Raw genomic sequence first — 25,770 nt, 5'->3', positions numbered from 1 at the left:
GCTGTAGTGAAGCAAATATCTTTTAGCTTTCCTTTCTTTTCCTTTTTGATAGGCAAAGATTTTCACCTTTCATTTGACAACTTAGGTCATTTGTTGTTCATTAGGAAAAGGTCAATAGGTGATGGTCCTTCATATATAACTTTTATAGGGGAGGGTCCAAATTCTCATTTTTCTATACACGAAAATAGAAAAATTATTAGCTCTTCAATGGTAATTAGGCTAATTAGCTTACTATTAATCTACCATGACGCGGCTACCACTTCGCAAAAGCAATTGCTTGTGTCCACCTACGGCAATTGCCACCTTAAACTAATTGATAATTGTTTTGAATGTTTCTAATAGACACTTCTTCGTACACTTAAAATCACAACCAATCTAATATGTAAACAGACAAATCAGCCAAAAAAAGGGGGCCTGGATGTGAACCATCGGGTCTCTAATCTATTCATAAAAGGTGGTACCCGCGGCTTCAATTCGTCGCTCTCGCTCATGCTTTTTTTTTTTGCAGTTTTAAGGCGACTTATGTCCACGATTCACTAACGAAAACATGAGTTGATATTTGACCCATTCCGCCATGCATGTGCCGGAGAAGGTTTCCATCTCCTCGTAAATTTGTGATCTTGTCAGAAAATTCGGTACTGTTTAGGATACTTCAAGTTTTGGAATTTCACTACAATTGCTTTAATGATCTTAAATATTAGAATCGCTTTTTGAGAATCAATAATCTTTTTATAAAAACACTGGATGTTTAGATGAGGTGATTTTGATGAATTTACACATGTATCCTTTGACTTCAAAAATATTTCCTTATTAAATGTGTGTTGAAATTTTAAAATGTTATTTTTTCAAATGGCAAGATTGAAAATTATGTGTTAAATTTGAAACGAACACTCTTATTTGGAACATAGATAAAATAAAAACATGACATTAATAATGGGACGAAGCTAAATACTTTCTAACTTTGGCAAATTAAGTCAGTGTGTAACGTATTGCAAAAATGACTTGAAAAAAATAAAGAGGAAAGGCACCGTAAATAATGCCAATCCCTTCAGGCAAACAAATTTACCACAACATCAGCGTTGTCCAGTCAAAGGAATAGAAAATGTAAAAGACATTCAAAACAGTCACAGTTTCTCTTCGTCTCCTTCCCGCCTTTTACTCTTTTTGCACGTACAAGAATCATATGTCGTTCTTTTGTAACAGATTAATGTGATTAGTCCTCAGTGTTCACTGTGGATAGTAGTAGTGTTATTTCGGGATCTATAATTTAGTTGTCAAGTCAAAGCGAAAACGGAAAGGGAGCAACCACTACAATCTTTAGCCACCACTGAAGATTTGTTTAAAGAAAATACGCATTATTATTCACTCTAATATTCTTATCATATATAGCTCTGAGGTAAACTTTAACAATAGCAGTGAACTTGAATTCTAGCGTGCAAATAGTAAAGGCCAGATTTGCTACCATTGAGTTCAAAGCACTTTGCAGGAGGAACTAATCATTAACAAGCCCCTTTGAGCCGAAACGTACGACAAATTCAGTCAAATAATAGCAGGGGTTTGAGTCGATAAATAAATCATGCAGCCGCTCATATTTAGGATTACTCTCTCTCTTCTTTTTTTTTTTAAGAGTTGGAGGTTTTGGACACTGAACCTTTTACTTATAATGTTTTCTACCTTACCATCCAACCCAAGTGTTCCTCTATTTAGGACTACTTAATTTCACTTAGAGTGGAAAAGTTCTTGTCACCGGTGCTAAACAATTATTGAGGAAGGTTATCGAGGACTGAGCCAAGAATACTTTGCCTGATAAGTTTTAATGGAATTCTAGTGATGGCTGAATACCATAATTAATTTGAGCTTGCAAATTACTCCTCCGTCCCACTTTGATAGTCCTGTTTTTCTTTTTCTGTCCCAAATTGTAGTCCACTTCCCAATTGAAGAATGTAGTTGTCTTTTAATTTCTCTAAAATACCCTTATTCAATATAAGTTGTTATTATTATAAACTACCTTATTTAATATAGATTGTTAGTATTGAATATAACCTACCCCATTTAATGCATTTAGATTTTTCAAAACATATTGATATATAAAAAGCCAACTTTATTTAATGTAAGAGTATTTTAGGAAAATAGCAATCTAAATTTGTTTTTCCAACAAAGTTAACTGTTTTTTCTTAAACTGTGTGGAAAAAAAACCTAGAACTATCAAAATGGGATAAAGGGAGTAAATATTTGATTAGTCCTCTTGTCCGTACTTTTCTTGTTCCTTTTTGGAAATATGAAAATGTCACAGCTTTGATAGAACTATTACCCGCCTGAAATTGAAACCTTAATGGTGAGATTTAAAAGAAAAAAAAAGAGGAAAAGAGTGAGATTTAAGAAGTGAAGAGGAGGGATTAGTGAATTTGAACCCAAGACTTAAAATTTCTCATATAGAAAGACTAAATGGTGAGACTTGTGTTGTCCTTGTACTAAAGAAATTAAGGCTCTCATTTTTTCTGAGGAATTAATGCTTTGTTATTGACTGCAAATATGTCATATTTTTCACAATATTCGTCGGCTGATAATAATTGGTAATTGGTACACGTCTCCGCCCATTGGAGTGCTTTTTTTTTTTTTTGTCAGTAACCATACATTTGTATAACGATACACGATCTCCGCCCATTGGAATGCTTGCAAAAGCAAAAACAGAAATGAAGTACCATCGATTCCATAATTGGTACGTGCATGCATTTCTGTTTAGCCAGAGTACAATCAGGTAATTTTGACCAACAAAAAAGAAGAGTACAATCAGCTAAAACGCATCCTTTTTGAGAGGAAAAATGAATGGGAAAGCTGAGGAACCACAATAAACTGATAAAAGCATCCATCTTCATCAATTAATTCCTTGCCTACGACACAATAATACAAAAGCACACATGAATACAGTTTCATTTTAATGAATGGGTGTACAATAATGCCGAAAGTAACACTTCCAAATTCCAAGCCAACAGAAGAGAAAAAGAAAGCAGTGAAAAAGACCATCAATCAAGGAGAAAGAGATGACAAATTGGAGACTCGACATCACATCCGCTCATGTCGACAACATTTGTGCATCAATCAAATTAACCTGCAAGTCCATCAACCGTACGTCATGAGATTTCCTGTCATCTGTAGTTTTAAGAATTAGTGAAGTCAATTACTACCATGCATGCGCAGGAATCAGGATTGCGTTGGTTAACCAAACAAAACGCTTGAAGCTAGCTAGATAATTACTAGTGACCTCCCCTTAATTAGGTACACCAAAGCAGATTCCTATTTTGCCGCCAAAAAATTATTGAGACTGCTGAAATCGAATATCCTTATTTAAAGTCCGACCAACTGGAAAAATACAAGACCTGATACCGATGCATCCTGACCATGCATTATAGGATGTACCATAAAACAAAGAAACACTAAAGAAATGTCAGCAGTCGGAGTTTTATACTAATATCTAAAGCTATATATGTATGTATGTGTATATATATATATATATATATATATATATAGTATTTTATAAGCATGGGAAAAAAGTTTAGCAAATTTTCCCAAAAGAAAGGAGAACGCAAAAGAATGCAGGAATAACCACGAAAAGTGGGGTATAGAGAGGCCTGCTCTGAGAAAGAATACTCAACTCAGATCAATCTAGTGAGAGCAAGTGTAACCGGGAGGCGGTGTCTTCCCACAATAAACAAGGAGCTCGAGAGCAATTGGGACGAAAATTTTGAGGTTGAGAACCTTGAGCTTGAGTGTTGTACACAAGCAAACGGCAGCGTCAACATCAACCAGCCCTGAAAGAATTGGGCAGCACTCATTCACAACGGGATCTCCAAAACCAATGTGCACCACTCCACCAAGAAGATCCGCGCAAGCTCCCAGCTTTAGGGTATCAACAGGACACTTGGCCTGCTTAGGTTTTTTAGGCTTAACCGGTGGTGGCGGGCAGGGTTTTGCTTTTGGCGGCTTCGTGGTGACTGGTGGCATTGTCACCGGAGGTAGTGTTATAGGTGGTAGTGTCACAGGTGGCAATGTTACTGGCGGCTTCACAATTGGGGGTAGTGTCACAGGTGGCAATGTTACTGGCGGCTTCACGACTGGGGGTAGTGTCACAGGTGGCAAAGTTACTGGCGGATTCAACACTGGGGGTAGTGTCACAGGTGGCAAAGTTACTGGCGGATTCAACACTGGGGGTAGTGTCACAGGTGGCAAAGTTACTGGCGGCTTCACGACAGGAGGTAGTGTCACAGGTGGCTTCACCACTGGAGGTAATGTGACCGGTGGCAATGTCACTGGTGGCTTCACAATGGGCGGTAGGGTTATGGGTGGCTTCACCACCGGGGGTAGAGTTACTGGCGGAAGGGTTACAGGAGGCTTGACAACTGGTGGGAGAGTAATGGGACCTTTAGGAGTTTTGGGCTTAGGGGAGCAGGAGCCACAGTCAGGATCAACAGGATTGGCTGAGGCAATGAGGAGCATAGAAAGGAGTAAAAGAGCCGTAATCTTGGAGGAATCCATGATTTTGTGTGGAAAAGAAGAAAGAGGAATGAGGAAGATGATTGGTGAACACTTAACACCGCAGAAGATGAATGATATGTTATATAGATTGATGATTGAACCAGTACTGAGAGTCCGAGAGTATTGAGTGAGTGAAAGAAAACAAAACAACCCTAAAGCAAAGCACGTGAAGATGGGGTGGGCTCAAAGGCAACTGCCAAATTGTGCTAGTTGGCAAACTCACCCTCTCAACCTCAACCTCAACTACATGCATGCATCAGTCTTGCACTCTTACTAGCTATTTGATATTTTTATCTACCACTGTCACTGCAGTTTACTGCATCATACAACTGGTTGTTCACATTGCACCTATCCTGCTGCAAAATACCCTAGCTACACATTAAAATGGATGGCTTCAACTTTAACTGCTAAATTCTTCCTCAGCATTACCGGACAATTTTATGGTTTAGATTGCACACAAGTTACTCCTCCGAGTTTGGAACTCAATTAGGGTTTAGATATACACTTCACCGGTTCAGAAATCAATTAAAACTACTAGCTAGGAGGATGCAATTGCATTGTAATAATTTTATACGGCCCAGTTATAACATAGACTGACTTCGTAAATTAGACTAGTTCTTTGTGTCTTCTGTTATGAAACTTCTACTTCTATGAGCAAAAGCATGGGCGTCCATTGCAGCTCTTTGTAATCGTAAATTACGGAGGAAATTAATGTAAGAAGCAGAGCTAATGCAGTCGTCCATTGCATTTGGGCTTCTTTTATGACCCATATCATCATTGATCAAAGCCTTTCAAAATCTAAACAGACAGTTTTTTTTTTTTTTTTTTTTTTAAGGAAAAAAAAAAGCAGACAGTTCACATCCGATGGGGAGCCCATACTTGGTTACTCGGCAAATATCTTAATACCAGTGAATCCACGTTACTTCTGCGGGGATACATCACTTATTTGTTTGCAAGTGCATAGGCATGTGCCAACTTAGATTGCTTTTCGGTATAAAAATTGCAAAATAGACCTCACGATTGCAGGTTATAATTGAAAGGAATTAGACAAGTTTGGTTTAAAAAAAAATAAAATTATGTTTTTTTTTTTTGGTGGTTTTACGATCAACAGTACAATAAATGATTCGGCTTGGAGATCCCTATTCTAAAGCAAGAATAATAATGTCGACTAAGGAGCATTGGTGGGAATCAAGATCAAAATTTTTCTGCTACAAGAAGGGTATTTATCGTTGCCATCGTTGCTCCCATTTCGTATCCAACAATCGGATAAGCAATTCAATTTAGCATCTACCAACCAACCCATTCCTTTCTCTTTTTTCTCCTCAGAGACATACTATTGGCCCGCCCTTAAAGTTTGTAAAACTCGTACAAGTCGCTGCTGCTTTGTTGGTAGCATTTCTTTGATAGGATACAGGGAAGAAAACATGCATGTAGACCAAGATGAAGATTAGTACCAATATATAGTCCATGATGTGTATGTAGAGTAGTGAATTCGATCAAATACTAGCTACTTGGTGTACACCTGAAATTTATTTAAGAGAGACCGTAGAATTAGTACCTTAGCTTTTCAATTTGAATACCAAAATAATTATGTAAAATTCACAACCTGAAACAGGAATTACTAGTAGTATTAGGCTATATATTATTCATTTTTATCCTGGATTCCAAGATTACTATGGTGCGTAATTAAGTTGCCAAAAACATACTCTTTATCTAATTAATACGTACCTAGAGGCATATTGGACAAGCTGCGAGGTCCCCTTCAGAATCAGGAGCCAGCAGCTATTGCCAGTTTTTGATGCCGATAGATCGAGCCCTCCTTCAACCTTTTCATAAGGGAAACCAACTTTTGTTTAGCAAGTTGATTCATCAATTTTCTCAGCGAAGCTTGGGCCCGCTATCCACTCTAAAGAGACAATCGATCGATCTAAGGCCATTTTTGCACACACCATCCCCACAAACACCAGAAAGTAGATGGTCTAACAGATACAATATGGGAGCTAATATATTGGTTTCAAAAATCAATTTAGTTTTTGGATATGGGATCAAGTGCGTGCATGTGCAGATTGCCTGTCGCTTGAGAATTTTTATTTTTATTTTTCCCTTTTCTCTCAGCGATTGAAAACGAGCGACCCGATTTATTTATGTAAATATTTTTGCGTAAGGTTAGACCATGTACTCGTCAGGTTGTAGCCGTATGCCTTATAGCAAGCATAAACTTAGTCGAGCCTAATAACCTGCGTTTTCAAAATATATATGGCCTGAGATAAGATCCTGAAAATGATATAGAGGTTTTGAATTTTGGGATTTCATGCTCGTGGCCACCACTATATATGGTCACCACTCTATGAGTCATGCTCGATCCCACAAAATTCTTAGAGTTTCGAACTTAAGTAGGACTTGGCCCAAAATAATTATATATAATATATCTTTAATATTTGTGTATTTTTATATGAGTATCTATATACTATTAATTTTTTAAGTTAAAATATTCATAGTTATAAATTACATTTATTATTATGTATAAATAATATAGTTAAATATCTAATTATTTGGATTGGGCTTTAATTGGACCGAGTCTAATAAAATTCAAATTTAGCTCATATTTTAATCGAATCTGATATTTAAGTTCAAACTCCGTCCAATCCAATTAAAGAGTATAAGTTTTAGCCTTTTTGGGCCGAGTTCAGGCTGGTTCGGCCCGTTGACAGCGCCAGTGTAAACCCAGTCAGTAAATAAAGCTCAGAATTTGCGCTTCATTCACCATGTCCAGGTTGCCCTATACTTGCCAATGACTGGCCAGTGCTGGGAACAATTCCAGTGCGTGTTTGGAGAACCTTAATCGAGTGAAAAAGGACCCCCCCACACACACACAAAAACCTCCGCTCTCCAGCTCAACCATGAACATTGAAGGACAAGGCAAGTACAGAATTAGTGGAAGACGTCATTTCTGGTCTCTGTCGTCGATGAGGTGTTGATTAGTCGGCTCAGTGTTTTCCATGTTACTGTACAGAAGGGACTTTCATGTTTATGGTACTTCTAATAAGCTCTGGTAGTACCCAAAGTAGTATTTATTTCCTTTCACTTAATTGCGCACTAGCTAGTGCTCCGTCAAGTAGAAATGGAATAATTAGAAATGAAAGAACACTACCCTGTAATCACGGGTGCAAGAAATCTCATAAATGATCAATTATGGATTAACCCTGCTTCTCCTTTTGACTGAGACAATACATAGAAAATGAAGTGACATTCATAGATGAATACTTGCGGGTAGAGTTTTCTTTTACAAGACCACAAATCCTTGGCAATTGTTAACGCCAATCATGTAGAATTTAGGAGTTGGTGTCTCAAGATTTTGAATAATAATGAAACGTCATCAATTATTAAATATTTGAAGGTTTAGTGTCCATGTAAGTGCGGCATTATCGAGCGAGCTCATGCAAGTAGGAGGATTGTTATAAACGATAGTCTTTGCACACCTGAATTTGCAATATTCGCAGGGTTATCTTTTGCCAGAAGTGTTTACATATACAGAAAAGGAACCAACTATTAGATAGAACACATGGCAGACAATTGATCAAAAGCATACTAGTTCGCAGCAGAAATTTTGGAGGCAAATGCTAAAACAACAGCACAGCAAGAGCAGCATGTGGAAAGTTGAAATGGGCCGGGTAGAGGCAGAAGGGGGCTGAGTACAGCTTAGAGGTTGTGGATGCATCGGCATCATGCACATATGGTCACCACCACATCCCACAACTCACCCAGGCTGATGATGGTGCGTGTGTTTGGGTGGGGTGTTCATCCCTGAATGGGGGCATGTTACATTTGGTAGCTGAATCATTTTTTGTAACCTTGTGCACATCCGTGATTCTGCTTTCTTCGTCCTGATATGATAGGTCCTCTTATATTTCTTGTCTTTTTTTTTTTCCTATATTGCTTTCTCGACTTTTGTCCTCAATCTTTCTTTCTTCCACTAGTAAATATTGGGTCGCGTGAATATAAATACTTGGACAAGAAACCGTATATGTTCTGCTCTAGACCGGAATAATAGGTACGAAATGCAACTCATATGGCTGAGAAGGAACGAAGTAACAGCTTATTACGGAGCTACTTCAAAAATTCCCCGAAAAGATGATGGTTAAAACTTAAAAGGAGACAAAAAAAAAAGGGTCCTAATTCTTTGATAAATTTTCTCCAACATTTCTGAAAGATCCGCATCAGTCTTATTGGTTGTGCCTTCGCACCGGAAAACATTCCCTTAACTGATGAACAATTAAACAGGGCGCCATGCCACAGAGGGCTGTTAAATGAAGAGGATTAGATACAAGGACAGTGCACCTCATGATCATGAATTAGTCATTAATATCTATTAAGCTCGTAAAGAAATTGTTGGAATTACTTCCAGTTTAAAAGCACGACTGTAAGAGGGAATTTACTAGTATATAGATAACGCAGTGTAGGAGCAGAAGGCAGCTTTTTGCTGGAGGTAAAAATTAGTAATTGCATGGTGCAATGGTATAGAAGGGAATGGAACTTCCCATCTCAAGAATGCAAATTCCAAGTTCACCATAGAGAGAACGAGGGGAACAATAATGGAACTCAAAACAAGGCTAAATCCATTGAGGTCATTTACAAGTACCAGCCACAAATTGTTGCGCTGCATGGGGCATGGGCCTCTTAATTACTCTTGTCCTATGTGTTGTCCAACATTCAGAGACCGTGATTGCAGTAAATTCCAATGCTTCAGATTTCCTGGTCTAATGAATGGTTCCAAGTGTTTATTCCATCCATGCCATCAGATGATTAGATGACCAGGTCTAGTATTCCAGTTGATTTGGTGGTTCTGCATTGTCCAAGTTTAACCCCATCGTTTAAAGAACAACCATAAAAGTAGAAGAAAGAAATCAAGCGATTGACAATCCCAGGTGATTTACTAATGAGACGGAGGAGGGGGAGAGAACAGGAGCCTATATTTCGTAAAGGGCGCCTGTATAAGCTCACCTTCTCCATGTCTCTATCGTCTGATCCCAGAGCAAGACACATCAGGAAAGGCCATGGGATCAAAATAACATCACAGCTCGGGAAATTCTTGTTTATTTATTTATTTTCGGGAAGCCAGCTAGGGATATTAGACCTTCAAGAAAAGGTTTCGAGTATCTGAAAGGTAATTGTGTGAATTTAGGAGGTAAAAGATACTCCAAAAGAATTAACTAATACCTGATCGATCGTTTCCTGATACCACACCGGTTATAACCATCTTTATGCTAACTTCTGAGTTTCTTTTCAATATAAAATACTTCTTGTACTTGACGCTAATTACTGGTGCTCTATGCACAGAAGAATGAGGTTAATGTTGGAACTAATACGTGTGACGGAGTCTTTGAAATTGTTGGTGCGAAATCAGGAACGCAACTCTGACCCAAAAATTTAAATTATTAGGTTTCGGAACCTTACTTACATATTAACCGTTCTTTTTCTATCTTTCGAATCAATGTGGGATATAATCCTACCGGATCCCCTGCCAAACCCATGGCGCACTTGGTCCAACACCAATCAAACTCCTTGGCACTTTGATCCATCACTAAGAAGAGAATTTTCATCGGTCTAACTCCGAGAAGGATCCACTTGCCCATGAGTAACTCAGTCTTACAACCTGAAATTCTGATACCAATTTGATAGAAGAGAAACATCTCGAGAAAACCCACCAAAGAGCCTAATGTGTAAATTAGAAACCAATTCTGACTAAAAAACTTAAGTTATTAGGTTTCGAACCCTTACTTACATATTAACCATTCTTTCTCTACCTCTCGGACCAATATGAAACATAATCCTTTACTTATGAACCTAACATTATGCTCTCACATTGCACCAGAAACAATAATAAGTCACATTTGCTAACTTGGACCACGTTACACCAACTACAAAATTTGGCTAAATTGCCTGTGAAACTTGGTTCTCTGTTTTCAACGAAGTACGTACTTATAACAAATCTATAATGTGCATCCTCATGCTTTCTTGCCAGTCCCTACGTTGCCACAATCGCATTATGCATTTTGCAGAATTCGAACACTCTTGAAGCAACTAAAATTCAGATTTTCCTTGTACCAAGACCACAAAATCCACATGAAACGATGAAGCAAATGTGCACGTACTAATTAATGGTTTGAATTGCCAAGGAAATGCATAAAGAAAATAGAAGAATAATGAGGAAATATTGACACAACCCCCAGAGCAATGCAAGAAGCCAACCAAACGGGAACACCCACGTCTAAGTTTTCATAGAAGTTAATACTCTCTTACCAGAAATCATAACATTAAATGATTGATTTACCATTATTAGGTAACTGTACCCTTCAAAATTTTACTGCAGCCTTACTTCACTAGAAGCAAATTTTTAAAGCGCGGACAAAATCCAATGAATTCGAATGGACACCTCAATATTTTCTTGGTGGATGAATTTGCCAATTACGTACAAGTTTGTGACGTGTTTCACAACTAAGTTTAAAGGATTGGAAGCCGGACCCAATTGCTTCTATAAGGTGCAAAAATACCCTGAAATTGCAAAAGCAATCTAGCTCCTGGAGAGGCGTTTTTCTGAAATGTGCAGGCGAGCTTTTTCACTTGCAGGGTAAGAGGCTTCGGGGAATCTGGATAGACAAACTTCTGTGCCCTTTGGATTTTCCATTTCCCCGGTTCGTGTTTTGGCTTTTTAATTTGGGCTGGGGAGGTAAATGCGCTGGGACATTTGGTGCTGCAGTGCAAAGCACAAAGAAAGTAGTACAATCCATGCATATAAAGCATTATGTTTGTAATTACTAATTTAATTACAAATAGTATTATCATAGCCATGAAAATTGAATTGTGAAAATTGAAAAGGTAAATACAACACATGGTGGAGAAAAATTCTGACCATCACTATTGTCATAACCATGAAAATGGAATTGTGAAATGCAAAGGTAAATACAACACGTGATGGAGAAAAATCCAAGGATAATGATGTAATAATGGCAATTTGACTTTAGTATCTCAAATTGTCAAAAACTTTGAGGAATTTACGTGCTTAATTACATACTTAACAAGCCCTACTTGAGCTTTAGGACATACCAGGACTTTGATTAGCCCTTGGATAAAATATATTGTAGCTTAGGGATTATTAGGACCTAGAAGAACCCACCTATTTAATTCAAGAAACTCGAGGAAAATAGTCTTTAACTGCTGGAAATGGTAATCTTCAGTCCTCAGTAAAGCGGGCAACTTAACTACTATTTACCTTTTTCAAAACTACATGTACATCTGTAGAGAGAAGTAATCTCAATTGCAACAGAAGTTGGGAAGTGCAAAGAGTACTACACTTCCATATCTCTAAGTTGTTATCAAAATGGAATACTGGAATATGAGTAAGAAATGGAAACTTGCAACCTTTCGTACCAAAAAAAAAGAAATGGGAACTTGTACACTTAATAAGTGGAAAACCGTTGAAATGACAGTTATACCTAATACTTTGTGTAAGATGAGGCCAGATAAGGACCATCTTCATATTTGAAACTTCCCTCATCTGAGGAATCTAAGAATGCATTATAACTGTTTCTTAGCCAAGGTAAAGATCTAGTGGAATTAGGGCCCGTTAGGCCGTTACTTGTGAAGATTTTTGAAGTCAATGCTCTCCACCATCTCAAAAGAAGTTGATATGCTAAAGCTGAAAACTAATGAAACAAATGATCAGCGGGTTCCTGTTTGGGAACTTTCAAAGCCTGTCAAATGACATAAGAAGATGTTATCTGTCTTGTTGATTGGGTATTGCAAGAGTGCTTTCAACATTTTCAGTTGAGTAAACATGAACTTGCATTAGGATACCTAGTTTTTTTCTTCTGATGCATGGTCAATAATGTGTTCCCCGTGGGTGACCAACGTCATGGTAAGACCGTAAGAGTAGGGTCTCCCTGGCAGATCGTTATGGTTTAGTTCATAATAACCACATTGCCACCCTGCCAATTGGAATCTGAGCCCCAGCTTTCTGTATTCCCAAAGTGTTCACTTATTTGATGCTTAGTTTGACATATCTTTGTGAAAAATGTGAACTTCCGGAGTAAGCAAGGATTGTCAGTTTGTATGCTAAATGATATTATATTTGTTTTAGGTAATTCCTGTTTGTGCTAAGGAGGGATCATCTGATAAAGAGCTTAAGTGCGTGAAAGAGTTAATGCTGATTCTTGGCAGTTTTCTGCTGCTTTGAAGTAGGTTTAATATAAAGTACTCTATTGAAAATTATACTGCATAACTTACACAGAATTGAAGCAGCAGTTGTTTTATCTGTCATTAGGTTGAAGAATATTACACGAAGGGGAGAGAGTTGGCTTGGCACATTTGTCTGATGGGGTTGCTCTTTACATTTGTCCTCAGAATGATAAAATTTTCACTATTCTTGCAATATATGGGTTCTTGAGGGGAGTTACAGCTTTTCAAGGCAAATCAAACTCTTTTATTGGTTGTGTAGTGTGGCGAAAGAATCAAACAACGACTACTTCTGTTGCAAACATGAAACAGCGTAACAGGTCATACACTAAAGAGCCTATATTATCCCCATCTAATTCTTCCACCACCAAGCAAAGCATGGAAAGCATTACAGTTGCTGATAAGATAGTTGTCATCGGCAAATCTTCTAGAGCTGAATTGTCAACAACTCCTACTGTTCCTGAAAGTTCGTCTATTCAAGTTGCACACTAAAGACCTAAGCAGTAAACATCTTAATATGCCTTCTCAGACATCCAAGGGGCACCCTATGGAAAGGGAAGCTACTTCTGATGGTGTTCCTAAATCTGTGCAAGCTAATGCATGCAACGGAATTTCCAAAATTGTCCCTTCCTCTCCCACCCAGTGCCGTGAAAGTTGAAACATATGTTGCCAATTGATGAGCTTGATGATCTTCCTGAGTTCGACTTTGGAACCATCCGTGGAAATGCTTTTTCTTCAGTTTCCATGCCTATTAATGTGTCAATAGCTAGCAGGCTTCCAATTGAAAGATGGTTGATGATACTATTATGCCTAGTATTCCCGGTACGTATTCAGAATATGCTTCCAAGAGTAGAAGCATAGTTCAAAATCTTGGCCAAGATCGAGACGACTCAGTCGAATTATCACCAGAACGGACCCCTCCGATACGATAAAGGGATGAAATGACTCCGAGATACTTAACTTGTCGAGGAATCGTCTAAATCACCGAGAACTCGGTCGAGAAGTCTCCGAAAAGGATAGTTTCGGCCGAATTGGCTAAAATAATCTCGAGTCAACTCTCAAATTTACATTTTATAGATTTTTTTTGCTATTTTTTTATTATTTTTGTTTACCATATTTTTTAATATTATTCACAATTTTTAGAATATTAAATGTTTTAAAATTTGCATCTCGCCAAGACCGTAACCGATATGTCGAAACTGATGTGGAACAGTCTGGGACACGACCGTGACTGACCGCGGCCACGACCACGACTTTGAACTATGAGTAGAAGTGATAATTTGAGTAATCATGACCTTTCTTCATATGTGAACCAAGGAATGCCTCTGTCTGGATATATTGCTAACCAAGAACCCTCGTCTCATGTTTCTGGTAGATTGAATGATCAAAATGGTTCTCACAAATATGCTACTCCAAGCGCAGCAAATATTTCAACTTTGAGGCCACCTTCTGGTTCATTTGCCGCCAACCATCTAGTTCGACCAGCTTATGGAAGAAATTGGAGGACATGATACATGAATGCAAGATCTGTAAACTGCTGTAAATGAATGCTAGCAAAGTTATCAATGTTTATAGCACGTCACAGTCGAAATAGTGATGCCTTCCTACTGACAATTTGACCATCGTATATTAACTTTTGGAATCTGAAACTTTCAGGTCTGAATTTTTTTCTGGTTGCTTCTTGACATCTGGATTTTAAATATTTCCCAATGATTAATACTCTTGGTCTCTGGACGACTAATTTCTTAGAATATACCTGAAAAAAAAAGTCCATCAAATGTACCTCTGACAGACTCTTGGTACCGAACTATAGTTGCCGCAAAATTTTTTTTTAAAAAAAAAAGTTGCAGGCTATCGTGCTGGCTGTGCACGGTAGCCTGTAGTCGATTTTTTTTTTTTTTTAAAAGGCAGCCTGCTATCATGTACTCTTTTTGCAAGTCAGTCTTCCACGCCAGTCTTTTTCACCGAGAGCTTGATCCGAAATGGGGCGCATGGGGAAAGTACTTTGGAATGATTTGATTGGGATGCTAGTGAGTTAATGAGCACTGTTTGCATGATTCTATCAACCCTTTTCTTGCGTGTTCTGAATCGACTTCCTTATCTATAAAGAAGAGATGCCCCGTAGAAGACTCCAGGCCACCGAAACTAACAAAAGGCTAAGGAGACCCATTTAGTACGGTATTTTTATGCCGACTAAAGTAACTTCAGGGGTTAACTCTTCAAATGTTAAAAGAATAAGGGCAGCTAATTCATCCGCATCTGTTGGAGGAAGGATATCCTTACGCCCAAAATATAGCTTTCAAAAGGGCACCTGCTACCGTGCTGATTGTGCACGGTAGCAGGCTGTCTTTTTTTAAAAAATTCGGCTGCAGGCTACCGTGCTAAGTAGCCTGCAACTTTTTTAAAAAAAAAAATAAAATTTGCTGCCGCGTTAACTAAGCACGGCAGGTATAGTTTGATACCACGGATCTGTCAGACGTACATTTGACAGACATTTTTTTTTTCAATTATATTATAAGAAATTAGCCATCTCTGGACATATTTACAGTAACTGGAATGTCCTTTTTTTATGATTATTTGAGTTCCTCCTCCTTTGAAAAATCATGATATCCAGAATGCGCACATAATCTTCATGGCACCTCCCTGAATGTCCTTCCTCTCCCATCTCACATGTCGGTCAAGCAGTTGGACTGTTATGAGTGCAAAAAATATTGTCCTTTGGCTGTATGTTGACTATCGTTTTTAGCCATAAGAAACAGCTTTACTGGCCGTGGAACAAATAGAAATTTGACAGCAGAATGCAGAAAATTCCTTCTATTGAAGTTGTTGAACGGGTACTACCACAAATTGCTTCTATCAATACGATTTTCAATTAACTTGTGAAATTTTTGAAACGTACAGTTGCTTTCCAACTTAGCCCTGATTTATGTCCGAAGATTTGGCTGTCCGCTGATAAGATGCATAAAAAAAATAAAAAAAAAAAGTACCATCCACAAAATTTAGAAATTTCCATTATAAAATACAAGCTATATACAAGAGCAAACATGAATAAAGGAAATAAACCTATCGAGAACAATGTACAGTTATTATAGGTGATGTAAAACTACCCAAGTACTCTGAATTATTTAGACGAAGCTTTTCTTGATCTGAAACAGCAGCAGCATAATTGAAGCCAAAGAATAAACACAAGAAGGAAAAGACAGATTTACAGAAATTGGGGATTCAAGCAGCTGCTAAGTTGTCTAAATCAATATCATCCACAGTGAGCCAGTCGTTTGACTCCTCACCTTCTGAATCTTTGCCTCGCCTGGTTGACAATCCCGGGTTATTCTGACCACCCTGAGCTCCAGAATTTTCAGTTAATCTAACCCATTCACTTGATTCACTGGCTGATGAACCTCTTCCATTTTGTGTCCGCCTAAACCCAGAAACTTTATCTGATGGATCATTATCTTCATCCTCTAGATCACTGAAGGAAACATCATCCTCATTTTGAGGACGTTTCTGACCATCTAAGGATTCGGGTACACCAGCATCTTCATCTTTTAATCTCATTCCATTTTTCCCAGTTTCAACTTCTCTCTCTTTTGTAGTGTTTGCAGTCTCAGCTGATGCATCTTTCTGCTCAGATAAACTTTTATCTTCTTGTATTGCACTCATCTCTTGACTTAAAGCAGGGGTATTGACAGTTTCAGAGATACCAGAAGCCACTTGTGCATTACTCTTGTTCCGCAGTTTCAGCAGAAGTGTCTCTCTCACTTCAATGATCTACATATCAATCAAACTTAATTGAAAAAACAAGTAGAAGCATTGCAATATTACTCAGAGAAGGAATCCATTGAATGATCTGAACATGCAAGTTGAGAAAAGTAAAAATGATCTGAACATGGAGATGGATCTTGCCTCAGAAGTTGATAGAAGATCCATGTCAGTCTCATTCAATCTGGGAAGCAACAATATAAAATATATCATCCAGAATTGCCCATCACGCAAATGACTGCAAGTCCTCCTCAAAGTCCCAATACTAGGCACCAAATCCTCAATAGTTGCAGCATGTGATCTTTGATTATCAGACATGTCAAAATCTGCCAGAGATAAAACATTTGAGTAACAAATCAGGAAATGAGCCCTTATGACTGAATTAGCTGCAACAAACTGTGCTTGTAAACCATGGCCTTCCTGTGCTGCCTATTATGGTTCCGAGAAGAAAAAGAAAGAAATAGATAAAAGAAGGGCCCTAGGAGAAAAAAAGAGGGAGGGGGAGGGGGGGGGAAGAAGTTATGCTTCTTTTTAGCTGAAAGGTAAACACACAAGCACAAAGAAGGAGCCAAAATTCCTAAGGTCACAAGAACAACCGTATATATCGATGATTTGGTCCAAGAGAAATTGTAATCAAAGAATACAATTTAGAAGGCTAATTCGGAAAAAATGCATCAGTAGTTAATCCATTGGATTATGTGGTAAGAACCTTTGTGCATTTCAATTAGCCAAAGATCTACTGTTATGAGTTGTTTTCCTAATTCAGATTTCTTTTCACAGCATATGCAGGTATGAGACCACAATTAATCGAGTTCCACATTTGGGATTGCAAAATGAAACCAATACCATGACTGTTTTACAAAAGGGTAATAAAAAAAAGTAGAGATACACATGCTGCTCATGACAAGCACTCCTATTTTTTGAACCTCTCAATTCCTTTCCATTTTAAAACTATTAGCAAACAACCACAAATTCTGGAATTGCAAAAATGATTTCAGTTGTCGCCTAAATTTTTCAGTTCTGTAAGAAAAGGTATCATTTGCCCTCACAAGAGCCTCAAGCATTTCATGAGGAAATTATGGGAATGCCCAATAATGCTCTCAGCTGTCGGTTAATTTTTTGAGTCATACAAGAAATGGTATCATTTGCCCTCGTATAAAACACAAAAAAGGATAAGAGCATTAAGCACTTAATGAGGAAATGATGCAATGTCCAGTAATTAATGCAAATAAATCCAACTCCATCAAGATTATCCTATACATTGTGCCAATGAACACAATAACAATTGCTCACTCGAATTCCAAATTCCAAAACAATGTACTGTCAAGAAAAACTAGTTGCTTGAATGTAAGGTAACCAAAAGACAAAAGAGAGAGAAAAGATCAAGATTTGCTTTGTACTGATATTTACTGAAAGCTCGGAGCAGCATACTTCAATCTATGATCTAACTGGAAAAAAGTCAGTCCATCAACTACAAGCTATTACTACAAAATCATCAAAGTAACCAACTCAAAAAATTAGTCATCAAAGTAATATTGAATTGGTCAATAAAATGTTAAAAAGCTCCCAACTTTCGATTTCAAAAGTGCCACTCAAATGGTTCATAGCCACATCCTAAACCACAAATCAAAAATACAAAGAATAACTTGACTTTAAGACTTTATCCTAAGACAATTAACATGCGAATAAAAGGGGGAAAAATTTTACCATTTGGTAGAGAAAGAGGAAATTCTGTCCAAAGCTCAGGCCGTAGAGAAATTTCCCGAGCAAAGTCCACAAGTTCCTCCCTAATTCCGGCAACGTCCTGTTCTTCTAGGTCCTCTTCTTCACCTTCTCCTTCTCCTTCATCGATGACGTCACCTTGGAACTGTAGAAGATTAGTAGCAAGCTTCGAAATCCCAGAAACGGCTTTGTTGGAAGAAGAAGAGAAGAGGGATTTAAAGCTGCCACCGATTTCCTCCAAGTCCTTTCTTATTCCAGTGATAGTTTCAGATTCCGAGGGAGGCGACGCCGTCGCATAACCATCACCTGCAGTCGTGGAAGTGTAATTACTGTTGAAGTCACCGGCATTCTGACGTTGGGAGGCCGGGGGAGGGGCCAAAAAGGCGGCGACTCCCCGGAGATGGTAGGAGAAGGTCTGAGAGAGGGCAGAAAGGTCCTGTTTGACGCCGGAGGGAGGAGAAGAGGCAGAATTGGGTGAGGCGAGTGCAGGAGAGTGGCGGGTTGTCGAGGGTTTATTGTCTTGATCGTCGCGATCGCCGTCGTCGGAGTCAGAATCTGATTTGAAAGGGTTGGGTAGAGAAAATGATGAGAGCCAGGTAGACATTTTTCTGTTTTCTTGTTCTTGTAGGTACAAATTAATTTCTCGTTAATGATTCGCTTAAAAGGAAAATGGGGGTAAAACAAGAAGAAGGAAAATGGGTGGAGTGAGGATTGAGGTTTGTGGAGAATGGGCAGCAGAATTTAGCAAGTGATTTTGAGTACAGTCGGTCTTTCTTCCTTCCTACTACAACTACAACAGCTTGGCTTCTTCTGAAGAGTACAGCCTAAAGCGGAAAGGCAAAGACCAGAGACTGATGGGTTTTCATATACTCCTATGTTTCTGCAACCACAAAACAAAAGTGAATCAAACAATAATAAATAATATCAATTTCTCCGACCATTTTCGTTTTTTTTTTCTGTTTTTTGGCCAGCAGAATAATTTTTTTTTTTTTTTAAGGAGGAAGAAAACGGCAAGTGACAATTAATTTCACTGATTATTTTGCTAGCTCGATTTGTAGCTTTTCTTCTGGAGAACAATTCATCCAATCATTTATTCTTATTGGCTGGTCATTTAACTCCTAGTTGAAAACAACGAAATACGACCGTTTTTCTGGTAGAGTAAGGGAGGATAGCAACCAGGCGCCACGACACATTGGTAAAATCTGCAAATCGATATCGAAGTGATCGAACAACAGGAAATACTTGAAGATTGCTGTCGAAGTCTGTTTACTCATTAGGAATATAACAACATGCTATAATTTGAAACCAGTCTATGAGCAAGAATGATGAATTCAATTTCGTTCAATACGAGTACATTAATTGGGAATGCAAGAACAAAAACATATTTTACAACAAATAAAACTCGGAGAAGGGAGTGTGGGTGGGGTGGGGCATGAGATAAAAATGTGGTTCTGCTCTATAACATAAGCAGCTTACAAAATTTTATCCAATCCCAAAAGCATATTATTATCATCGTCCGTGAAGCAAACAATCAATGATTTATACTCTAACTAATTATCAAACAAATTTTTATCCTATCTCCTGCGCTACACAAATTATGGTACACATCTATCCTCCAGCATCTTCCAAATATCAAGAATCAAACCTAAATCAGATCTTTCCTCTCCTAGCTGTGTTGAGCGAAACAAGATTTTCTTACAGTCACCCTGCTCAAATGAGGCCTGAGTATGGATTGTATGCTCGAACAGGCATGCCTGAGCCGTAGGGGTGAACACCAGCTCCATATTGGTTGCCAAAAGGATTACCGGGTTGTTGTGGGCCCATCATCATCACCTGCTGTTGCTGCTGCAACATAAAATTCTGTTGCTGGTTGGCCATGGCTACCATTTGTACAGAAGGCGGTGCAGCCACTGTATTGGACGCATAGAACGGATCATGTGCTCTTGGTAGCATCATTGGACCGCCCATTGGTGCTGTTGTTTCCCATGGATTATAGCTTACTGTCTGCTGGTTGCTTCTTCTAATTGCATCATCATATAAGCTGTCTAATGTAAGTTTGTCCAGCCCACCAGCCTTTACAAATAAAAGTAGCGCGAGTCAGTACAAAAGATTCATTTTGAAATCCAACTGCCCTTAACAGAATGGTATCAGCATGGGAAAATATACGTATCTATAACAGACGAACAGAGAAACTTAAAAGACTGTACTCTTTCTTAAACAAGTCAATATATTTTAAGGGTTTATTGGGTCCCTATAAACACCAAGATCTATTTAAAACATATATATATATATATATATATATATATATATATATATATATGAAGAATTTGTGACCAACAATACATACCAATTTGCGACCAACAATACATACCAATTTGCTGGCAGTCGTGGCACTTTCATTTGAACTAGGAGCAGTAACTAGTGCCAACTCCCAGCCTGTAGTTCCATTGGTCAAACCAGTAGAAGCTGGCTGTTCAGCTACACCTACAATGGCAATTAAGCAGAGATAATTTAAACATGTATTCCCTAATGACAATCAAATTTTCAGGCAGACTAATTTCTAGTTTAAACTTACCAACTGGTACAATGGCTAAAGCCATGGCATTCTTCTCATCTAACTCTGAGGCTGCTGGAACTGGATCATTCAGACCCTGACAACAAAATCAATGCAGCCACCTTGAAAGGCCTGAAAAGCTGGTCAGGAGATTTCTTTTTAATCAAATAACACTATGACTTACCAACAAGTCTGGTGGTTCCACAACAGGAGCTTCCACTTTGATGGGTTGTGGTTCAGGTTCAGGTTCAGGCGGAGGGGGTGGGGAAGGTGAGACTTCCTCTTTCACTTCTGGAGTCTTTTTGTACTCAATGGCTAAAGTTACTTTGTCAACTGTCTGCTTCAAAAAATGTACAAGTGCAGTTATAATCTCGTAGAAGCTTCTATATGAATGGAACTTTTTTTACTTTCGAAACTTTCAGTCAAAGTGGATTTCTACAAAGTGAGAACGTGCATGTTTGGTGATAATAAAGGCATTCATAGGTATGGGGAAGCAGCAAATTGAGAATATCAAATTGAGGCAATTGTTGACACATCTCTGTTGTTTGAAAGATAATTAAACCAGACAGAGGACGGTATGATAGCTTTATGCATATATGTTCATGTGCAAACATGACTGCCATACAGATTTATTACACTCTTTTAACAATTGAATACCAAAGCTTTCTACAGACACATAGTCAAAGGGTAGCAAGTTGGCCAAGACTTCCATACCGAATCCCTACGAACTGTTGAAGATCGAGGTGCTTCTCTCACATACTCCTCCATGGCTTGTAGAAATGATGCAGGGGGCTTCAGTATAGATCAACAATATAGCAAAAGAATAATGTAAAAATTAGAAGAAAATTCAACTGAAACATACATTTTAAGTAAGGCATTCAAACAAATCAAACCTGTTCGATCTTGATAAAACGTTCACCACGTCCAACGTCAAGGCTTTTACATACTTCATAAAATTCTGATAGACTCTCGGCCTGAAAAAAACAAAGATAATTAACAAAATGCCTCAATATGGGGTGTAAACATCTCCACAGACTTTGGGATCAATTCAAAAAGATCCAGAAAATAATGAACAATGTAGAACCTGCTGGCCAGCCCTGCGGTAGATATCCAGAGCCTTAAGAGCATCATGACGTTGCATCTCAAAAAACTGTTAAGATCAAGATAGTATAGTTTGTCATCAGTTGTAGTGTTCTATAGTACTATCAGCATCAAGCTATCTACAGGATAAAAATCCTAAATCAAAAGCCTACCTTGTCAACCAAATTAACTGTGCCATCACTAATAGCATTATAAATTTTGATGCTTTCAGAAGCAACCTACAAGCATGAACTGGAAGAGTAAATCACCAGAACAAGAGAAAATCATATGCAGCTAATTTCTGTTTTTCAAATGAGACAATACTTACCATTGAAAGTGCCAACTGAATCACAAAATTGTGAACTGCTGCTCCTTGTGGCTGCACAAACATCAGACTATGCTTCTCAACAGGGTAATAACAAGCATGGGAAAGGTATACCGGACAATAACTGAGGTGATGGTCCTTGATTTGCAAATACTAACATGCAAAACCCACAAATCGAATACTTCATGAAAAACTGAACAATGATTGAAAATTACCTGGCAACCAAGAACACGAAACAGAAGCTGCTGCAAAGAGGGCAATTGTTCAAGCAACTCTGGAGTATCCAGATCTTTAGTTCTCTGGCCAAGCATCAAAATTTAGTTCATCAAGATATGATAATGTAACCACAAAATCTCGCAGATTAACATAGACCTTTAGCCTGCTTTGCAGCAATTTTTTTCAAAAAAAAAGAAAGAAAACAGCAAAGAAGTCAAGATATCATCAAGTAGCAGTTCCTGAGGTAAGGTGAGGAAGCACATAAGCTAAAAGTAACTGGAAAACTCACTTAAATCAGAAACAAAATAAGTAATCACATTAATAGGTTTTCAGAGAAAAGAAGTTGCTAACTTATTTTATACACCCACACACACACATTAAAAAAAAACTTTTGAGGAAACATATAGTAGACATCCTCAAACTACTATTACCCGCACTAATCAGTACCAGAACATATAAAACTTAGACAATGATAAAAGTTTGATATATAAATGGATTCTACAACCTTAATATGCTACATTCCAGTGTTGCTGTTAAATTCTCTCTGAGTAATTATGAAGTGTTGCTACCCAAAAGGAAGCTCATGGTTATACCACCATAAGCAGATGAAGGCAACATAACATAGTCTAGAGTTGTAATATACACAGAACAGCAGCAAACAGTCAGATGCAACCAAACAAATAAACTTTTGTGCCATAGTTTGTTAAAAGAAATGGGCACAAGCACACTAGGATCTGAATAAAAATGCTGTCCTTATCCCCAAACTATTCTATTTCTTAAAATTAGTCAACCATGAAAATTTCACAATTTATGCAATAAAGAAGAAAAAAGCACATTAAAAGAATAAACACAGGATGATTATTCACATGAAATGAGTTTCTCACCGGACGATCTGTCTCAATATCATACTTTAACACCCGGAAACACTCCAGCCTTTCCTCCAAGAATAATGCATAGGTGCGCACCCAAGCAGAATAGTCCCATGCTGAGTAAACAAGGTTGTAAACATTTCATTCTAGAATGACTTTCCTCGCGAAACTACCAATGGATTAGATAAGTAAAGCAGATAAAAACATACCATTTGGACTCGAATCATCCTTGAAATGAGACATGTTGAACATGTGGCTTCTGCTTCTACCATAATTTATAAGTTCTTCCTGGAATGTTGGGTCCACCTCTCTTAAAGCACGATGGATGACTACCAAAGTTTTCAAGGCAACCTTGAGAACAACAACGAGTCAATTTAACAGCAAAAACAAGTACCACAGAGGGTGTTAAATAAATGAGATATCATTCAGTCAGAGACTAATATGCTACATTATCTGCTGCACATTTAACTTCCTTATAGGCATGGTGACTTTCTCATATGCATTTTATACAAATGCTCGACAGATATCCATTTCATTTACATTCAGGAGTTATTTTAGGCCCAGTGTGAATCTGAAACTTCTGGAAAATGACACATTGGAGACACGCAAAACATATACAGTAGACCGAGCTGTTCATGTAAAATATTAGGGGTAATTCACAATTCATTGAGCTCAAGCACGAGTTTCATATGATCACCAATCTGATATGGGGGTAGAAAGAAAAACTGACTATGGAACTATAGTTATTGTCTCAAATATGAAGATTCATCCTCAAGCAATATACTATGTACTAGTGCAGTTTAATTACCTAATACACATTAGGTGCCTTAGACTGCAGATGAAATCTGATGGCCATGAAGCAAGAAAGGGAAAATATATTTTTTCACTGCATTTCCACACAACAGAGGTGGTCTACAGTATCGCATTAACAAGTTTGCTTTCTATGCAACTCATCACACATACCGCCCAGTTATGTGTCCTTGCTAATCGTCTTGCCAGAGCATGGATGCAGTATGCAACATCAGCTCGTGGTCTGGTAGCCGAAATAGCAGCAAAAATAGCTGAAATTATAAATCCAAAAATTGTATTAGGCCCCAGTGTAGATCCCATTACCTGATTAATAGATATGCAATAAAACAGGCTATGAAGGGATACAAGCCCATCATAGTATAACGACAGCCATTTGACGTTCACGGCATGTACCCCACCCACCTCTTATGTGTTTTTCTTTTGCTGGTCGCTCAACATGATTTGTTGCCTTAACAATGGCAATGTCCAATTCCTATAGAGTCCAAAAGGTAGATGTTCTTAAACACCAATAATGGAAAAACATAGAATGAAAAAGAAAAAATAGATCAAACAAACATTGATACCTTGTAATCACTATTTATTTTAGCCAAACTAACAGTCGTGGTATCCTTAAGTGCTCCAAGAGTTTTACGCAAGCTTTTCTGTGTCCCTCCTCCAGACATTCTCTCTTTTAACTAAAAATATCTGCACAAAAACCAATACGCATAAAAATGATCAACGGCAACTTTCTTAGGAATATCAAGTTCAAACAATCTAGATATTTCATCTGATACTCCGGTTAAGACTTCCTAACACAACCACAAAATAGTTCTTGTCATCCAAGAACATATGCGATTCTAATACTTGCATACAAACCGAAAGAAGTATCTCTAGGTACCACTGAGAGTCAAAAGTCAATACTTTGTAGCTGATGTTGCAAATTCACAGGCCACAACACAAACCAAATCTGATCCAAGATGGCTGTACGGTAGAAATCCTAGAATTTAGATGATAACGTAGCAGAAGCTGACCTACTATTCAACAATAATTACCAATTCAAGCCCTTTAGACTGATCTCTTTCGTTATCAAGTTTAGTATCAATCTCTCTGGTTTTTACATACTATACATTGTTTTATGGATCATAAGATTCCAGAATTTCCTCAATTGTCCTAAAATATTGAAGAAAATGCGAACCAGAATTGCAAAATGAAAACGCGAAATCAGTTCAAAAGAAAAAGGAAAATTTTATTAAAGTAAAGAACAACCCACAAATATGAATCAAACAAAAGGATGAAAAACCAAAGTACAGACTAAGCAACTCATTATCAAAGATCCAAACACACCATATTGAGTTACAAACGTCACATATTCATACTTTTCAGCTGAGCCCACTAATACATAATAAGCAAAAATCAGAACCCATAATCAAAAGAACCAAGATTATGACTGGAAAAAGAGCATCCCAAAAAAAAAAAGAATAATAATAAGAAAAGTAGAGTCTCACCAGAATAGAGAAAGAGAGAGAGAAAGAAAGAAGGAGCACACAAAAATGAAGAAGAAAAAAGGAAAAGGAGAGAGAAAGGAAGAAGTTTATGGCCTTTAGGCCTTTGAGCAGGGGTGAGGAGAGTCTATGTATAGAGTATAGTCTGGTAATTTTGGTATGGCGGAGGTCTATTACAGTCTACTGAAG

At 37.9% G+C, this 25,770-nt stretch overlaps 3 protein-coding genes across 3 annotated transcripts; all 3 read right to left on the bottom strand.

Moving 5' to 3' along the window:
• Positions 1-2,823: 2,823 nt before the first annotated feature.
• On the bottom strand, positions 2,824-4,607 carry LOC113772818 (repetitive proline-rich cell wall protein 1). Its single transcript, XM_027317299.1, has 2 exons — positions 3,653-4,607; positions 2,824-3,109 (listed from the first exon to the last, which is right to left on the bottom strand). Exon 1 carries the CDS (start codon positions 4,531-4,533, stop codon positions 3,664-3,666), a length of 870 nt encoding a protein of 289 aa, XP_027173100.1. The 5' UTR covers positions 4,534-4,607; the 3' UTR covers positions 2,824-3,109; positions 3,653-3,663.
• An 11,147-nt stretch (positions 4,608-15,754) lies between these two features.
• Positions 15,755-19,123, bottom strand: LOC113775102. Its single transcript, XM_027319843.1, has 3 exons — positions 18,232-19,123; positions 16,669-16,850; positions 15,755-16,533 (listed from the first exon to the last, which is right to left on the bottom strand). Exons 1-3 carry the CDS (start codon positions 18,848-18,850, stop codon positions 15,988-15,990), a joined length of 1,347 nt encoding a protein of 448 aa, XP_027175644.1. The 5' UTR covers positions 18,851-19,123; the 3' UTR covers positions 15,755-15,987.
• A 436-nt stretch (positions 19,124-19,559) lies between these two features.
• Positions 19,560-25,770, bottom strand: LOC113775374 (putative clathrin assembly protein At5g35200). Its single transcript, XM_027320215.1, has 16 exons — positions 25,585-25,770; positions 24,664-24,784; positions 24,503-24,572; positions 24,254-24,351; positions 23,500-23,641; positions 23,306-23,406; positions 22,421-22,504; positions 22,209-22,259; positions 22,054-22,119; positions 21,885-21,950; positions 21,694-21,774; positions 21,515-21,592; positions 20,985-21,137; positions 20,822-20,897; positions 20,618-20,730; positions 19,560-20,319 (listed from the first exon to the last, which is right to left on the bottom strand). The coding sequence occupies exons 2-16, from the start codon at positions 24,760-24,762 to the stop codon at positions 19,957-19,959; spliced, it is 1,641 nt and encodes a 546-aa protein (XP_027176016.1). The 5' UTR covers positions 24,763-24,784; positions 25,585-25,770; the 3' UTR covers positions 19,560-19,956.

Source organism: Coffea eugenioides, chromosome 6 (genome assembly GCF_003713205.1).
Source record: "Coffea eugenioides isolate CCC68of chromosome 6, Ceug_1.0, whole genome shotgun sequence".
NCBI lineage: Eukaryota > Viridiplantae > Streptophyta > Magnoliopsida > Gentianales > Rubiaceae > Coffea > Coffea eugenioides.
This window is presented reverse-complemented; position numbering and strand designations above follow the sequence as displayed.

What these genes read in the sequence shown, in the direction of transcription:
- LOC113772818 (XM_027317299.1), bottom strand. Translation starts at nt 4,533, where the DNA reads ATGGATTCCTCCAAGATTACGGCTCTTTTACTCCTTTCTATGCTCCTC.
- LOC113775102 (XM_027319843.1), bottom strand. Translation starts at nt 18,850, where the DNA reads ATGTCTACCTGGCTCTCATCATTTTCTCTACCCAACCCTTTCAAATCA. An exon ending in TCCTCTTTCTCTACCAAATG is followed by an intron (nt 16,851 to 18,231) that starts GTAAAATTTTTC and finishes TATCTCTGGCAG; the next exon opens with ATTTTGACATGTCTGATAAT. An exon ending in ATCTTCTATCAACTTCTGAG is followed by an intron (nt 16,534 to 16,668) that starts GCAAGATCCATC and finishes ATTGATATGTAG; the next exon opens with ATCATTGAAGTGAGAGAGAC.
- LOC113775374 (XM_027320215.1), bottom strand. Translation starts at nt 24,762, where the DNA reads ATGTCTGGAGGAGGGACACAGAAAAGCTTGCGTAAAACTCTTGGAGCA. An exon ending in AAAAGAAAAACACATAAGAG is followed by an intron (nt 24,352 to 24,502) that starts GTGGGTGGGGTA and finishes TTATAATTTCAG; the next exon opens with CTATTTTTGCTGCTATTTCG. An exon ending in GGATGATTCGAGTCCAAATG is followed by an intron (nt 23,407 to 23,499) that starts GTATGTTTTTAT and finishes TTGTTTACTCAG; the next exon opens with CATGGGACTATTCTGCTTGG.